This window comes from Gavialis gangeticus, unplaced genomic scaffold (assembly GCF_001723915.1).
Source record: "Gavialis gangeticus isolate Ggan-Ray unplaced genomic scaffold, GavGan_comp1, whole genome shotgun sequence".
In the NCBI taxonomy this organism is placed as follows: Eukaryota; Metazoa; Chordata; order Crocodylia; family Gavialidae; genus Gavialis; species Gavialis gangeticus.
Genome location: NW_017729000.1, coordinates 9,030,293 through 9,048,913, shown reverse-complemented (window position 1 = coordinate 9,048,913; position 18,621 = coordinate 9,030,293). Strand labels below are relative to the sequence as shown.

The window sequence follows — 18,621 nt, the reverse complement described above, 5'->3', positions numbered from 1 at the left end:
TAACGTAACATATAATGACTCTTTTTTTTTCTTCAGTAAGCGAGACATTAGGAGATAGGGGTTTCTAATGGAAATACTGATAGGACCATAGCTATAGCAGCAACAGTAGACATTGCTTAAATGCATGGAAACAAATAACCCTTTCTCGAAGGGGCGTCTGAATTCCAGCAGATTGTAATTATCTGCTCAGACAGATTCAGAAGGCAAAAAAATAATGATATAAAGAAACCTTGGATTAAAATATATATGCATGCTGTAATTTTCAGAAGTTTTAGTTTCTGCCTGTGGCAGGTAGTAAGCAAAAGATAAGGCAGAAAATAATGAGCTTTTGTTATTTATATCTGGAGTTTAGAAGAGACGCATTGGGAGTGAACAAACGATTTTCCGTAAAACAAAGGCAACGGTGAAGTAATTCTCTGCAGGAAAGAAAGAAGGTGAAGGGTGTTACACGAACACTCGGTGTAGGCTTAGCCTGAACTCTGCCAAACTGCAAAGTTTTAAAACATCTCATCTAGCAGGATTCAGCATTCAGCTTTTTATAATGACATGTAAATAGGTACCTATAAAATGTAACATCACATTCAAAGTCAGCACCCATATTTTAAAGGAGTGACTTCATGGACGTTTGCTCTGTTTACTGCATTCGCTCTGTCTGCTTTCGCCCAAAGCATCTTGGCATTCATTTCCTCTCATTCAGAACCCGCATTTCAACTCACAAGGCAAATAACGTAAAGTTTCAAAGGGATCAGCAAAGGTGGCAATATACCCATACCCTTTCTGACTTCAGGAGTTCGGTTCAGATCTCCTTTGCTTCAGATAAATCAAGATTAATGTCAGCAGTCAAATGAGCTAATCAGAGATACAACAGTGCAAAATGAGATCAGAGGACCTCTTCAGTGATGTTGCAAGGGTGTCAGAGAGATCAGAATCTGGCCTTCAAGAGCCCAAAGCTGAGAAACAGGGACACTTTGTTTGCTTGAAAGAACATATTGGATGGTTTCTTCTGGTAGGAGGCAGGAGACAGAGGCCTACAAGCAAGAATTTAGGCTAATGTAGCAAAGTATATAATAGGTAAGAATAAATTGTATGCAGCCATTTGACTGTTTTCCCCCTAAAATATGAGTGTTTATGCAAAACACGTGGCTTTAAGTTTGCTGACAATCAAAATGGAATCATCACACAAGTCGGGTAGCGGATTCTCACAGGAACACTTGAACCAAAATACTCTCTGTAATAATTTCCCACTTCTGAGTTGAATAAATTAATTGATGAACTTCCCATGAATAAGTTTTACCATTTTCCCCCTTGTGTGCTTTGTTGATATCTATACACATTTAGCAAGAAATAACGGAGCCAATCCCATCTGCAGTAAAAGAGCAGTTCTCTGGGCCTTGGGGATCGTTCTAGACAACTGTAGCTTCATACACAAAGTTAAAAGGAAACGCAGCGTATCATGTACAACCAGTATGTGGTACCAAAGGAGAATCACAACAGAGAGCAGTAAAATAATGGTGCAGGCTCTCAAGTTTGGGGAAGTTTGAGATATCTCCATGAGGTACTCCTGGATTTGATTTCATGGATTTCGTAGACATTAGGGCAGGGAGGGACCTTGAAAGACCATCAGGTCCAGCCCCCTGCCCGAGGGGCAGGAAGTCAGCTGGGGTCCGATGACCCCAGCAGGATGATCATCCAAACACTTCTTGAACATGTCCAGAGTAGGTGCTTGAGACACAGTAGTAGGGCAATTGTAGACTGTATTTTTCCTCCATCTGAGGTCCTGTCTGACCAGTCTATCTGTGCACTCCACCTATTTCAATATAGGTAGCGCCCTTAAAAGGTAGCTGCTTCTAGATGAAGAATAAGGTGGTGATCTGAGTAAGACAAAAGGAAAACTCAAGGAAAATAAAATGTTTCCATGGTTTTCTTGAGAAAGATGAAAATGTGTAAAAGGACTGGCAGAGCTCTGTACTGCAAAGCCCCATGCTGTAACTGGTACCATTCTAGCTTAATGCCAGAGAGAGTCAGTTATCCGAACGTCATTACCCAAATGCAGGACATGTCGCCAGCCTGTGTGATATGTGGTAGTAGTGAAAGCTTGGTGACTAGAAGGACACAAACTGTTTGTGTTTGTGTACATTATGCATCTAAATGAATTATATTGTATTATATTAAACTGAATACTGAATTTATGATCCTGTTCTGGTCCCGGTGAGTTCAGCTACTTGACTCTTTTCTGTATTTAGAATATAGCAATTCTTACATTTCCCCTCATCCCTCCACCTACCCCATCATGCAGGTAGGTAACTTTGTACAAGAATAGCTAATCATGCGAGGAAGTTACTCACATGTTTAAGTTTTTGCAGGATTGGGGACTTCACTTGCAGCTGCCTTATTCTTACAGAGTATGTTTCTATTATACACCTTCCCTATTTTAATCCACCTCCGGTTTGCTCATTAAGATGCTGGGTTGCCATTTCTGCTGGTGGGTAAGACAACCCCACAAAAGTTTCCCTAAATGAAGCTATCTTTCTTTCCTTAACTAAGTGAGATAATGGGTTTGAAATGGGTCTCAGCATCTTAAAGATAAATAAGTACTTGAATTATAATTGCTAATGCTAAGACACATCATTTACATTTATTATACATAATAAAATATGTAATTAATTGATGTTTTGTAATGGATTAAATCATCAACCCCAGCTGCAGAGGAAAGATTTATTACTGTATTCTCAGTAGCATCTTGAAGATGGGAGACAAGGAAATTGAATCAAGGACTCTTCCTTTTCCCGCTAGGCTGCTAGCGTCGTTGTTGTGTGTTCTGGGGAAACGTCTGAGATAAAGCAATTGTGTTTACGTCTTTTTCGTAAAGATGAAAAATAGGCACATCCAGTTCCCACAGTCATTCGCAAACCCAGCAGAGGAAACCGCAAGCTGAGCTAAGCCGCCTGCCTGTGTGTGTCCGTGCATTTTCTAAATCAGAAGGGTAGAACATCACACAGGGCGCACAACCACCAGGACGCATTGACGTTCAAAATGGGCCGGGGAGATAATGTCAACAGAATAGGATGCAGTTGCAGGATAATGGTCTCCTGCTGCTAGATTAAAGCCTGGGCAAAGCTGAGCTCTTTTAACCAAAATAAACAGAGGCAAAGCCAAGACATTACAGTACTTTCAAAGGAGGAGGCATTTATCTTGCAATAACATCCTGTTCCATTCTCTCTGCTTTCATTGTACCAGAATATTAGAGGAATGTGCTGTCATTTTGTTCAATGGGGGTAGCTCCAGGAGCTACAGTGGGCCACTGCATTCTGACTGGTTAGTGTTACTGCCTTATAGTGTCACATCCTTAAGCCTTTTGATATGCCTACACATTTCAAACCATAGCATGTCCCTGCAGATAGGTCTTCTTTTAAAAGGAGACAAGTTCTGAAATAAAATCCAAATGTAAGGGAGAGGTTTTGCCTCTGTGACACTGTTTACAGCCTGCACAGCTTGGAAGATGGAGATGCAGACACTGGTGACCCAGAGGCAAAACCTCCCCCTGCGTGAAATCTAACAGCCCCTATTCCGGTAAAATTGCTTGAGAAAAGTGGCTGAGTTTAGCATATCGATTTCTGAGTGAAACAATGCTCCAAGCTGGTTAATTTCTGCTTTCCAAAGTTGCTTATTTGTAACTATAATAATAAAGTAATCAACACCCACCCCGCCCTTCCCCCCAGCAATAGTGCTGTCTGATAAATTTGAGGCCTTTTCCTCATACCTCCTCCAAGTGAGGTCTACTGTGCGTGTGACAGGACACTTCTTCCTGATGTCATGCTCAACATAATCTCAAAAAAAAAAAAACTACAGAGGGGGGACAATTGTAAAGACACTCTCTTAGAAGGAAATCACTCATAAAATATAGTGCGCGTTCATGGAGTAAAATACAATACAACCCCTGCCCTATTACTCTTTTAACGGCCCCAAAAGCAAGAATTGGACTTTTTTCATTATTATGGTAGAGCAAGGGCATGTCTATTCTTTGGAACAATAATTTCTCCATCTTCCCCCACTTAATGCCAAATCTTGTACAAGCCTCCTTGCCCTAAAGAAGTTGAATTTTGACCTTAAAGGCTAAACGCAGATAGTCAAAAAGCCTGAGGCTGAATCGGTTCCGTCTTTCCAAGTTCATCTAAGCTGCATAGATTGAACCACTAAGCAAGTGAACAGACATTCACTTTTGATTCCAGAAATGCGGCCACATGCCTGCAGTAGCCCAGGCCAGAAGTGTGGGGGGTGGGGGGCAGGGAGCACTAGCTAGTGTTCCCTCTAACTGCTTAGCTGTGCAGGTGCACTCATCCCATGCTGCCAGGTGTGCCTGCATGGCCATGCACGACACACAGCTTAGAGGGAACACTGGCACTAGCCTGCCCACCTGCAAAGGGGGGCTTGCAGAGGAGGTGCAAAGCATCCTGGGATGCTGGCAGACTGTGAGTTAACTTGAATCTGGAGGGGATCTGGGACAGAAGTTAAATGAATCGACTGAAGCTAAATCAGGTAAGTCTGACACTGTATCATCCAGGTTTATCTTAAACCAGTTGTGGCCTTTTTAAAAGTGGTTTATGTGCACTGAACTTCTGTTGTGTTACAGATTTGAACTGGTTTCTGATCACTTGTACCAGTTTATGTATAATTTCTGTCCCTAGCCAGAGACAACCTATAACCCCATCAGTGCAAGTTTCCAGGGAAAATCTGAAGGGAATAGAGAAAAGTACTTTATGATACTTAAGACTTGCTTGTCTAATAAAGTTATTCCATTTCTGGGTTGGGTTACAGGCTGGATGGTTACTCAGTGTTTGTGGATAGTAATTTTAAACAACAAGGGAATCCGCAGTAATTTTCATGAAATGTAAAATGAATTACTAAAACTCCCTCATAGGAGCAATGAAGTCTCCATACTGCAGGACTTCATTTATTGGCTTCAGAGGCTATATGCTTCCTTTGAAGTGCTGAATGCCCGTTCTTTCTTTCTTGCAATTACAGTGCAAGCTGGAGTTCCACGCATGTACTTCTGGCAAAACTATCTCAGCACGATGTGAGGGGCCCTGCCCGTGCCTTCCAGGACAGGACCGTCCAAAGCACAAGGCTGAGAAGGCAGGTGAGTTCAGCCATTGTCTGATTTTCTGATTTTCTGTTTATTTCTTTGCTCTCTGGAAATCTCAGGAAAGAAGTTTGCTTATTTGAAGCATTTTGGACAAAGTTCTTGTTTGAGGAAGTGTTAAGGAAGTTAGTTAGTTTACTAGTTCATGAATAATCACTACAAATTCTAAGTTGCTTTCTAAGTGAACCTTCAAAAATCTTAGCTGCAATAAAACTAACACCCACATTGTGGCTACCGTTGGGGAATTGTGCTGTAGCCGATCTTATTGTTGAGTGAAAATACTAAAAATATTAAGTTAAAACATTGGCCAATCATATTTGAAGATATAAAAATGATAAAATATGTGAGATTATTGCTTTCTAAAGACAATCTCCCTTCCTAGCAGTACCAGTTGCTGAGTGAGTTATATTGATATATTCAGAAAAGAGGTATGAAGTATTGAATGTGGAAGCAAGCATTTGAAGTTTGGCAGATAATATTCCAGTAGAATAAAAGACTGATACTTAATGCCCATAAATAAAAAACCAGGAAGAATCTCCTCTCCTCTGACTGCTTATGTAAAATCTGTATGTAGGTTTGAAGGGATCCGCATGGGCTAATTAAGCCCTCTATTTACCCATGGTAACAATCCTGAGCCACCTAGAAACGACCTAGTATGAAGGAAAGCTGCACTTGCAAAAAGAATTTGAAACCATCTCTGTAACTGTGGAACAGGAAGGGCCCAATGCATAGTCTAGATAAGGTCTCTCTAACCCATAGTGCCTTTGCTGTGATCGCTAACAAGGAACCCAGATGTGGTTCATGCACCTGTATGGTAGATACTAGATTTTGGACTCCTGATGCTCTATTCATACCACACCTCTGAAAAACCAGTGAGAAGTGGCCACAGCAGGACCAGCATTAAAGCTTCCATGCTTCTCACAACAAGAGCTCGTGTGATATAGAGCGGCTTGGCTTTGGTGGGTTTATATGCATGAGACCTGGTAGTAGTAGATCTCAGTGGGCATGTCTGCATGTTCATTAATGCACCATAGTTAGTATGCATTAAGTTCAAGTACTAAATTACTGCACACTACTGCACAGTAGCCTAATAATACTGCACAATAGTGTATTAGCACTGTTTATGGTGTGATGTGCAGTATTATTATGCTTCTGTGCAGTTAGCTTCTCATGTAGAAATGCCCACTTTATATCACCAAGATGTATCCTCACTATATCCATTCCACCCTAACATTTCTTCAAGAAAAATGCCAGACAACCAGATCCTAAAGTACTTTCTCTTACCCAGGCTGACCCTGTTTGAAGTCAGTGGGAGGTTTGTTTCCAAAGACTATAGAATTTGTCACACAAAACTAGTGTAATTTCACTGGACTTGCACTCCTTAATGAAATTCCTATTTGTGAAGGGTTTTTTAATGTATTGACAGTTTTTCAATACTGTAAAATAAAAATGAAATGATCTAGAAAGATTCATTTTCCATCTAGATCAAAGAAGCAACATTCTCTAGCTAGGATTTTGACAGTCTAGCGTTGTTCCTTCTTTTGGAAGTCATCAGTATGACTTAGATGATCAAACAGATGAAGAAGTTTCGATAGCAAGGGTCTGTAATATTGTATATGGCTTTAATATTACTTTACAAGGCGGTTGGTATCTTTTCATGATAAATTGCCTATTCACAGTTTCACTCTCACTCAGACACACCCACCCACATACTTTTCTTCTCATAATCTGCTCCCTATATGACCTCTTTGTTGCCCTTATCAAATGTAGTATCAAATTAATAAATTGTCAGTGACATTTTAGGCTTTCAATTTCATTCAAACAACCAAAAAATTCTAATAACCCTTATCTTGATCAATCCAAGTTGACAGGATGGACATATATTTCTGAAGCCCAGGCTCTTGTTTTGACTCCATTTTTTTTTTTAACTGCACCATGCAAAGCATTATCTTTTGGGATTGGGTGACCCAATGCAACTGCTTTCCTGGATGGTGCTTCCTGATGGCAAATTTGAGCTTCATGGTGCTCCTGCATTTGAACTGGTGAATTGGAGATAGTGGTAAGAACAAAGGGCGTCTTCTGGCTCTCTGGTTAAACCAAGTTCAGGCAAGATATTTGTGTGTAAATGCTACTTTTGCTGTGTCGATACCCATTGGTTTGTGGGCATAAGTGCTAAAGTCATGTTTTCTGCTTAGGCCAGATTTTGACCCTGCCCAGTCTTATGTAATTTGCTGAGCAGTCGTTTAGTATTGTAAGCATACCCTTTGTACATTCACAAACAAACAGGTCCTGAAGGGACATGAAAAATTTGCTCCAGCTAAAGACACAGGCAGAATTCTCCATGAGAGTCACCACTGGCATCATAATTTGAATTAAAGATTATACAGTACTCTGTGACAGCTGCTACTAGATCACGATATCTTTGGGTGACAGGTTAAACAGATGCTTTCCTCTTAAGCTGACATGAGCTGTGAAAATTAGCTAGTAGAGACAACACTCTAGGTGGTGCCTTGTCAGTTATAGCTGCCTACATTGTTGGTCTTTACTGTCCGAGGATCCTGATTCTGCAGCCAATCAATACGCAGACCTTCATTGTGCATTCGATAAGCAAAATGGGGGCAGAATCTGGCCACGTGTTTATAAACTCCTGGGCGCCTCTGCACATGCAAAGAGGCTGCTCTGACGCACTGTTACAGATTAATCAAGTCTGCTGGAATGTGATCATTACCGCACTCCAGCATCATGTGTATCAGCGTCCCTGCTCTGAAAAATGGTGGCATCAGCGCTTTAACGAAAGCTCATTCAATGAGCTTTAGTTAAAGCGCCCCCACGCCCATTTTTTCAGCGTGGGGATGCTGATACACGTGACGCTCCAGGAGCTTTAATTAGAGCAGCTCCTCTCCCCTTCCCCCCACCCAGAGCATGTGCATAAAGGGTTAGGAGGCTAAGCTCCATGGACTTTATTAGATATATACCCCCAAAAGAATTTGGCTCCAAAGCTCAAACGATCAAATGTCAAAGGGTACGGTCTAAGTTTGTGTATCTTACATGTTCTTCTGAACCCCTCAACATGCCTGTTATATACCAATTAAGTCTTCCTTGGACTGACTTATACTTGGGCTCTTGACATGACCTTTGCACTTGGCCTCTTGCATGTGCAAGAATCTTAGACCAAACGTTGAGGTGCTCTCAATCTTTAAGCAAAGAGCTCCCACAGGTGTTCCCTAGGAATGTTACTAAAACCCATATATCAGTATGCGTCTGCAACTTCAGTAGAATTAATTAAAAAAAAAAAAGTTTGCATTGCCACCCTACCCAAATCCTTGGCTGGAGGTTAGTCAGACCCACTCAAGTTCATGTGATTATATTACTTTTTAACTACTGATCCCAAAAAAGTAAATCTGAGTACTGTTACATTTCCTGAAGGTTATCTTTTACCTCAACCGACAGTTACGTGTTTTTCAAGGACTATTCCCTGAGTTGTATTCAAGCAGACAGCTGAGAGATCTACATGGCCATGACACACAGTCTGTCTGGTCACAAAATCAGCAGAGTGCAAAAAAATTGAACTTTTGTTTTCTCTAGATGAATGCATGTTTTCAAACCTCCAAAAGGCCTCAGTCTGAGTTATCAGTTAAGGCTCTGGTTGATTGTTATTGTTTTATTCCCCCATCCCTCATCATATCAAGAAGTCGTCTTTGCTTTTTCCAAGATATTATCTTTCTTTGAAGAAACTCGTGTATAAAAAGCCCCCGTTTTCATTTCCCTTATATAGTATAAGTGTGTAATTAGCATTATCCTGCTGAATTGATATACACAGTAGAAAAATTCTTAGATCAGCAGGTTTTTTTCAACCTGAAAGATCATACCCTAGTTCCATCCCTTATTAGACAGTGGTTTTGTGAAATCCATTCAGACATGAGCGTAATGTTAAGGAGAAAAAGATGGAGAGCTGATACCTTACCAGGAATATCAGTGGAAAAATACTAGAGACTCTCAGTGCAAGGGCTTCCAGCAAAATGGAAATACAGTTCCTTGAGCTCCTGCATTAACTTTTTTATGCCTATTATACAACAAGGTTAAATATATGTGCTTGTGAACTTCCAATTTAAACACAGTTTGCATTAATCTTTACACATCCATTCAATCATATTAAAATATTATTCCATAATAAATTACTTTCAGAAATTAAAAATGTAAAGGAACATTTAATTTCCAGACTACTGTTATTCTAAATGTCATGACCTTTTTTTTTATACGCTTGTGAATGAATTTGGCAGCAGCATCAAAGGAAAGCAGTCTAAGTGTATGTGCTCGGAGGTAACAATTGACTGCAGTGTCTGAGTCATTTTTCCCTATTCTTCCACTGTGCTCCTTCTAAAACAACTCCACTTAGAAAATGAAATTCAGGGCTAATAATTAATAGTGCACCTTGTTTTACAGTAGTAACTGTTATTACAGAGGAGTTAATAAAATAACACAAGATGGAAGAAAAACTGCGCCAGGCTGATTATCTTTAATGACAAATACCCAGGATATAGCTCTGCGCTATAAACTTAAATCCTTGAAGAGACAGCAGAACCATACGCTTCATTTTTTTAAATTGAATTTTACTTGGTCCTCTGAGAGTTGGAGCAGTCCTGGTTCTATTGAATTACTAATGGAATATTTCAAAAGTGTGAGCCAGTACAAATGCTTTCTCCCTCCTTCTTTCTCAGGCCCATTTAGACCTCTGACGTTTATCAAAACATGAGCAGTGCTTCATTATTCACAACCACGTTAAACCTTACAATATACATCTATGATCACCACTAATTTCCGACTCAGTTACCTAGAGAGAGAGGTTCATTTGTACTCTGCACTGAAGTTTACTGCCCTTTCAGAGAGCACTTTCCATGTTGTCTAACACTATGAAATGAATATAGGCAATATTTTAGCAAAATAAGTAGATACAGTTCTTAGTGCCACCCGTGTTGACAGCTTTTACTTAAGATGTTAAATCTCCCCCATACTTGTAGGTCTTGTAGTCACCTAGAACTATTTGTATAATAATTAAGGGTACTTTCAGTTAATGTTAACAGAAGTTACTAGATCCCCACATTAACAAAGAACTTCAGAAAAGAAACAGCCATACCAGTTTCATTCTTCCACATGCTTTAGTTCTTCCGACCCTACAGAGACAGGAGTCCTGAGCTGAACATGCGAGATTTCTCATTAAAAAGTCAACCTAAGGCGATGGCTATGCTCTCTGTTGATAGATACGAATACTTAATTGCAATTCTTCTGCTCTAGAATCTACCTGCTGCTTATTTATATGAACAACTTCTATTACAGTACTTTTATACATTAATAAGGTGACCATATATCCTGGTTTGGCTAGGATGGTCCCAGATTTCATAGGCTGTCCTGGCATCCTGGCCGGTTAGCTAAAATTGAAGCAAAAGTCGCAGATTGGTGGCACCACCCTGCCTGCACGTGCCTGACCTGTCTCCTCTTGAGCAGCAGCTCGAGGCTGGTGGGGCAGGCTGAGCTGAGCACCACCCCTCCTGCCTGGGGCGGAGATTGGCCAAAGCAGGTTGGGCCAGGGGGAGGGGGCCGGGGCCAGGGATAAGGCACCCATGTGGGGCAGGCTGGGATGGCCATCCGCTGCTGGCACCCTCATGCCCTGCTGCTGAGGCTGCTGCCAAGGCCTAGGCTGCATGTGTTAGCCCTGGGCAGCTGCCAGCGGTAGGGGAGAGGTACCATCTGGCCACACAGTAGGGGCTGGTAGAGTCCAGGGAGCACCGCACAGAATTGCTCCCAGCTGGGTCCAGCCTCTGCACATAGGGGATGGAGCCTGGCCGCAGACGTCGGTCCTACCCTGCTGAGCTCCACAGAGTTGAGGGAGGAAGGGGAGATGTGCATGCACGTGTGTGTGTGTGTGTGTGTGTGTGTGTGTGTGGCACCCCCCTTCCCAGGTTTCCTTCCAAATAATATGGTCACCCTACACATTAACAGTACAGCAGCCTCAGCAGGATGGTAAATATTTAAAGTCCCCGTGCATCTCTTGCTGACTTTGTCCTCTTTTCATGTTTTTGAGGAAGTATAGTACTGTATTCCCAGCATACCGGTTTTGATTTGTTTCCATCAGGTTTGCAGATCCAGTGAAGCGTGAAGAGATGCAATAATTCAAACTAGGTTCATCCCTTTATGCACGCTATCAGTATATTAAGTCTTTCTGACCTTGCAAAAATGCTCCAGGCAACGTAGAAGGGAAATGCTGTTGTCTTGGTGAGGGAAATGTAAGGTCAGTGGGCAGAAGAAAGTTATATTCACTTATGTTGTTACCAGAAGGGGCTAAGGGGAGCTGAGAGGACAGTTCAAGTGATAGGAAATAAGTCTTGGTGAAATGAATCAAGTGCCTGTGTTCTCAACCTTTATAGCTGAGAGTCTAAACTGTGGCATTTATCCATCAGTCCTGATGGGGGAAGAGGGGATGTTCAGAGGGAATGCCAGGAAGCTCATCCTTCAGTCTCTTCCAAAGAAGTCATGGTTGGTCTGGAAGCCCTGTATTATTTCTTTTACACGATTGTGAATAACTCGTGCAACTCAGTGATATGTTCAGAATTTGAAATATTATAACTGAATATACATTCTAACTGCATTTTCAGCAAATAGTTGAACTTAAATGTGCTTTTTTGAGTACCCATGCCCATTAAAGTGGATCACTTAAAAGTCTTTGAAAATGAAAGCTGATTTGCTACTGTGGTTGAATTAGAGTTAGTTCCTAAATTTGAATTAATATGCAACACAATTCATTTAATTAACATGCAAGGTAATTCTTTGGCTGTGGTCCTTTCTTTATATATGAAATTCCTTTCCATTGTCTCTCCTTCATGGGTTTCAGGCAGTGGTTCTCCACCTTTGTAGCTTGAAGGCACCCCCAGTTTGACTAAAGACTCCCCTTGAAAAACACCAGCTCTTAGTTTTCACTCATTTTTTTACTACAGAAAAATAAGAGAGCAATTATTCTGTTGCATATAACTTAGAAAGCTGACAACAGATCAGAATGGTTGTGACGCTGTGGGTTCCTATTTGAAATCTCTGGTTTATCCTGTGAATTATGTAAGTGTTTGCACATCTACCAGTGCTGTGATTGTGTAGCACCCTGCAGCACCCTTAAAAGGATCTCATGGTACCCCAGAGTGCCACAGCTGTGAATCACTGGTTTCAGGTGTTAGTTATCACCTGGAAATTATTTCTAACTATTTAGTTATTGGAAAGCCACCAACCTTTGGAACCATATGCAGTGGCAAAGTATTTCAAACTTGACCCATTTAATAACATGTATTCTGGGAGAGTTAGACAGTAAACTTCTCCTGGTCATTTTTTTTATTATAGGAAAGACACTTTTACACTTGAGAAGCTAATTTTGGTGAACTAAAGTTTCTTGAGGATTGTAAGGTGGTGGTATACCAGGGGGGTACAAACAGGACACTAGTCTAGACCAGGGGTGGGCAAAATATGGCCTGTGGGTCAGATCCAGCCCACAAAGCCTTTCTATCCGGCCCGTGGGGCCCCTAAAAAGAATTTAGAAAATTAATATTTCTCTACCTTTGGTTCCTGTCAAAAATGACAGGAACAAAGGGGAGTAGGACCCAGGGGAAGCCTGGTGGGCTCCAACAACAGTGGGGCCTGCCCAGCCCCGCGCCCCAGCCAGAAGCCCCAGCAGGGGTTTGTGGGCTGGGAGCGTGTGGCTGCCCCAGCACAGGAAGCTCAGGTAAGTGGGGGTGGGGGGAACCCCGAGCAGGGAAGGAACGCAGGGGGAAGTGGCCCCTCCCCACCCACGCCCGGCACCCCACACTGAAGCTGCTTGCAGCCCTCGTGGGGCCGCCTGTGCCCTCTCCGGACAGCCCCCCATGGGCTGCAAGCACCTGCAGCACGGAGCACTGGGCATGGGGTGGGGAGAGGCCGCTTCCCCCCAATGCTCAGCTTTTCCCTGGCCTCCTTCCCTGCATAGAGAAAAGCAGCCCCTCGCCTGCCCCATGGCTTGCGCCCCATGCTGCAGCCACTCGCAGCCTACATGGGGCTGTCTAGAGCAGTCACAGGCAGCACCAGGCACTCTGTGAGCAGCTGCAGCATGGGGTGCCAAGCATGGGGCTGGGAGGGGCTGCTTTCTCCCCCTCCCTCCCCGTGCTCAGCACCACCTTGAAACCTGGCCCCACTCCCAGGCTGGCAGTGGGGAGGGTTACAAGCTGGTGCTGAGCACAGGAAAAGTGGCCCCTTGTCTGCCCCATGACCAGCACCCCGCGATGCAGCCACCTGCAGCCTGCATGAGGCTGCTTGTGCCTGCTCCAGACAGCCCCGCCTGGGCTGCGAGCACCTGCAACATGGGGCACTGGCCATGGGGCAGGTGAGGGGCTGCTTTTCCCTGTGCTCAGCACCAGCTTCTTCTCTGCTGGTGAGCAGGGGGTTGGGGCTGAGCCGCTGTCCCTGCCTGTACCGTGGGGCTGGGGGACACTGGGTGTCAGTGGGTGGGGAGCCAGTGGGTGCCAGGGCAGGGTGGCAGGAGTGTGGGGTCCCATCTGGCAGGGGCTCTATGGAGCAGACCAGCTCCCCCCTCCCTGCTGGTGCAACACAGCCTGGCTCGACAGACCCTTGCCGGCCTGTGCCCTGCTCTGGGCCCCACCAGTGCTGGCCCTGGGTCATTGGTCCCAAGATGGTTACCAGGGGGTGGGGCACCTGTCATGGGGCGGGGCTACCCATGCGGCCCTCGACAGCCTGCCAAAACTGGGTAAGCAGCCCTCCGCCCAAAATAATTGCCCGCCTCCTGTCTAGACTCCCAGGTTTCATTTCTGACACCTTTCATGGATTGTGGCCAAGCCATTATGGCCAATATCGTTAAGCTTCAGGTGTTTAAATGCAGGCAGTCATGCTTGCTTAGCTCAGTCAGTGGGTTTATTTTCAGAGGTGTTAGCTATTGGCAGCTTCCTCCAGCTTTGGTAGCCTCCTTTTGAGGTGCCTGCCTAATTTTAGGCATTCCTTTCTGAACATTTTGGCCTTTATATCTCATGGTCTGTCTCATAGAGGTGTATATATGTGTGTGTGTGTGTGTTTATATATATGTGTGTGTGTATATATATATATATCAATAAAAATAAAGAAGGTGTCATAATACTGACTTCCTGAGAAGGCTGTGAGTTTTCTATAATTGTTGGCAAATCATTTTCAGGTCTTTGGATACCAAGTGTTTTGTGGGATGCAAACACCCTTGAGGAAAACATTCTCTGTGATTTCACTTGGCTTTGGATCCGGCTTTCTGCCAGGGACACATGATTGTTATCATTCAAAACTTTTTAAATTGTGGTTTGCTCAGATCCGCAAGTTAATGAAAAGCAAAAAACAAAAATTGTCCACTACATTAACATGCAGTTTACACTTTTTAATTTGTTACTTGAAATGCCCTTAGCTAAGCAAATTTGAATTGTGTAGCATCTGTACAAATTTTTTTTTATTATTATTTGCCTAAGAGCTTTCACACAAGAAAATTAGTCTTTATTATTCCCTTCCTGAAAAGCATGGAAGATTAACTTTTTTCATTTCTGCCGGATATTGTCTGTGGGTAACGAAGTAAGTTTTCGCAATTAATATTTAATTAAAATAAAGCAAAAAGCAGATGAGAATTCTTTTTTTTTTTTTTTTTACTCTTCATGGGCCAGGTGATGCCCACCCTCTCATTCCCATGACAAATAGAAAGCAAGTGTCTCTAAGATGCAGAGGAATAAAGTACTGTCTCCTTGGCATGTTTCCCCTTTATAGCTCAGCCCTCAAGTAGGTGGCCTATATCAAGCAGGGTAGTTTTGGGGAAGGCTGTGCTCTACAGCATGATCCTATCTCCTGCCCCTGATCCCCATTTCAGATTGGTGATGGTTCCTACATAGCAGTTTGAGCCATGCCTAGATGCGGCATGTGGGAGACAGCAGCAATCAAAAATACCAATGGGAAAGCAGCTTTTGCAAAAGCCACAAGGCAGTTTGGAGGCTCATGGCCTCCACACAGATGACTCTGGTTCTTCTGTAGAGGCTGACCATTTTGGGGACCCATCTCCTGCTGGTACCCAGAACCCAGGGCCCCTGCCTCAGCCATGGGGTCAAATTCTGATGCCTTTATCTTGTGATATAAGTGGCATTTTTCAAGAAGATCCATGGAATGCATCATAGTATCCAACCCTGGCCTTAAACTTTCTGTCATCTGCAGAAAAATTCATTGTATTGTAATAAGTTGACTAAAGTTAAGCAGATGCAATGAAGTCCAAGCTCATGTGGCAGCCACCAAGAATTCTGCAAAGCCCATTGCCCCAAAAGCAGAAGATGGACATTTGGAGCGAGCTACCAGAGAAGACCCTTCACCTCAGCTTAAAAGCTATTTTGAGTGCCCCTCCATGACATCCGCAGCAACGGCACAGCATATGGGTTCTTCCCACCACACGCCCTGACAGCCAGTGCCCATATGGCAAACCCCAACTTTTCCATTTTCAAAATCTGATCGCCTAAACCTATCCACAGTATAGGCAAGCAGCAGGCATGGAACTTGCCCCACTGCCATTCAGATCACTCTGAAATGATATCTGTCTCCTTCGCATCAAATCATATATCTTTTGGCATTGATTTGTAGGCCAGCTGCATTTAACGAGGTGATCAATAGCAATTACTGTCTCCCTTCAAATTCAATAAAACATCTTTAATCAATGTTATTTCACCTTGAGACCATCCAAAAGGCAGCGAAGGACTCTGCTGTATCTCAGAAGTGGGACAGAAAGAATTTCCACGATATGAAATGGAAAAGCCATAAGCTGGAATGCTTGAAGTTGACATATAAACCTTGATGTTTTTGCTGGCCAATTATGGCAGGCCTTGGAGCAACAACTTTATTGTGTAAAAATTGCAGGGATTCTATAAAGGGAAGAAAGAGCTCCCTCAAATCATCTAGACTAGACCACGTTATCCTATAAGGTCCCTTCACAAACATCTGTGTGAGACAAATGAAAGATATTTTGGCTCCGTGTGTGCAATTTATTGCCTAGTTCTAATCCTGATGCAAGTTGATACATGTTCAATCAACTCTCAAAGATTTGAATGGTGGCACATAGCACCTACCAAGATCAGGCACCTACTAAGGACACACCCAACCATTTTTCAACATTAGCTGGTTTAGTAGTCTTAAGTGCTCAGGTTAGTAGACTCATTGTCTTCAATGGGCTGGTCATCCAAATAAAGATAATAGGAGAAACATTTGCAAAATGAGGCCCTGGATAAGTTAAGTTATCTGTGATATGCTGTTTCTGTTGCCTGCCAGCACCAGATTGGATGCCTATATAATTAACTAGCCTAGTCTGAATGGTTAATTGGTTAAGCAATACAATTCTGAATTTGCTTTTTGCAAATATTTGAGCATATTTTGAGTATGTGTGTGAGAATATTCATAATGGTAAAGCTCAAGTGCTCAAGTGTTAACAGAGCATGAATACAAAAAGATTGTAAACACAGCAAATCAAAATTCATTTTCCAATTTGAGCAAATATTCAGGGATTTTTTTCCCTCCCTATTCACTCTGCCCTGCCTTTTTCCTTGCTCAGTGCTGCATACATTAAACAAGGAAAAAAATAATATCAGCAATATCACTGATTTACATAAATGAAAGCAAATACATTTTTCTAACTATTTTCCAGCCTGGCTGTTTTATTCTTTATGAGGTTTGAAGTATAAACTCAGAATTGATCCTGTGTTACCTGAATGTTTTTTTCCCCCACTAGGTTATAAATATTTAACCAAAGAGAATAAATTAAAATATTTTGTTTACTTTCAACAATCACTCAAAGGAGCTGCTTTGGTGTGTAGGAATGGAGCCCACTTTGACATGAGCTTGCAATGGAGAAAGAAATGTCCTCCACGGGAACTGCTTTGCATTTAGCTCTGGCTCAAATGTTTTGAAACTAAGCGCAGAAACATTGATCATACTAGACCCTAGACAGATAACAAGTTGGGGACGATGCCATCCATTGACTAACTGTCACTTTGACCGCACATTCTGCTTTTGATGTGATCAAACTACAGCAGCTTCCCAAATATAGCAGACAACTTCACTCTGTACTTCAGAGTGAAAACGACAGGCAAGCCGCAAGGGGCGAGAAAAGAACCATCAAAGTACACGGTACTGCTCCCGTGGCTTTTCTCAGTCACTTAGTGAATGGAAGTGATGTTGATGGTGGTGGCAACATCACTGTCGACAGGATTTGCCCTTTTTAATAAAGATACATCCCTTTAAGAAGATATGGGAAGAGCTACAGCAATATAGCCTCAAACCCTGCTCAGATGTAGGTACCAAACATAGGACGTAACCCACCTTCACCAATAAAAACCGTTAACAGGCCACAGTGGGAATAGGGCCAGCAGGGCATCATGCTTCCAATATCATTGTATTACCATCTAAAGGCTAAGAAACACCTCTTCCAAACACTCAAAGGAAACTTAAAAAGATGCTTTTACTTCTGTGGAAGCCCCTTCATCACTTCTGCTTGAGGCTTTGGGACAGATCCTCAGCTCACGTGTATTGTCCTCAGTTGGACTGCACTAGATTGATAACTGTTCACACGCATAGGAACCTCTGCTTCCCCATGCAGCTTTGGCACTGACTCTCTCTATCTTCTAATATTGGGGATTGTTTGTATAACAATGGCACCCAGTTTTGAGAGTCAAATTCAGTTCTGGTTGGAACAGCAAAAAGCCTTACCTGCTTTGGTAAGGAAAGTATAAGGAAGCATATGATCAAGTAAAGGTTGCTGCCATAACCCTAGGCCAAGGGTCAGCAACATGTGACCCGCAGGTTGGATCCGGCCTGTGGAGCCACTTCCAGCTGACCAGCCTTGGTGCAGCCCCCACTGGCTGGAAACTGCTCGTACCCTGGCTGGGAGAAGCAGTGGTGGCACAGGCATAGCCCCCATCTGCCTGGCCCAATGCAGGTGCAAAGAAAGCCCCCTGCTGGTGAAGCACCACCCAAGCCCCCCAGCCCACATTGGAACAGAGATGAGTTATGACTTGAAATACTTGCTGGCTGCTGCCCTAAGCCATGACTTGCACCAGTTTAGGCACATTAATTCCTCTTAACATGCGATTTACATCATCTTTTCTGCCCATCCTAGGCAGAGCCTTGCATCTTCCCCAAATCAATCTCTGGTCCTTTTGTCTCCTGTTTTTGTCTCTTTCTGCTTTGAGCTGGCAGCTCAATGTTCTGCAGAGATGTCTGAGAGATTCCCAAGTATGCATCTTGACCTTTGCCTGTAGTTTTTAAACATCTGGATGTGGTAGACCATGGTACTCATTTAGGACAATGACATGCCTTTGTTGCCTTGATGTGTTTGATGCAGACTCAATCCCAACAGTAATGAAGGTTTCATCCCAGCCCCATCCCCCACTCCTGTAAAAAAAAAAAAAAAAAATAAAAAA

General features: G+C 42.9%; 1 protein-coding gene across 2 annotated transcripts in view; it reads left to right on the top strand.

Annotated features, from left to right (window-relative positions):
- SPOCK1 (SPARC/osteonectin, cwcv and kazal like domains proteoglycan 1) overlaps nt 1-18,621 on the top strand; it is a 694,220-nt gene that overhangs the window by 582,049 nt on the left and 93,550 nt on the right. For both annotated transcript variants that reach the window (XM_019506237.1, XM_019506238.1), the window contains one exon: nt 5,023-5,137. In XM_019506237.1, the coding sequence (XP_019361782.1) occupies nt 5,023-5,137 (115 nt within the window). The remainder of the gene's footprint in view (nt 1-5,022; nt 5,138-18,621) is intronic.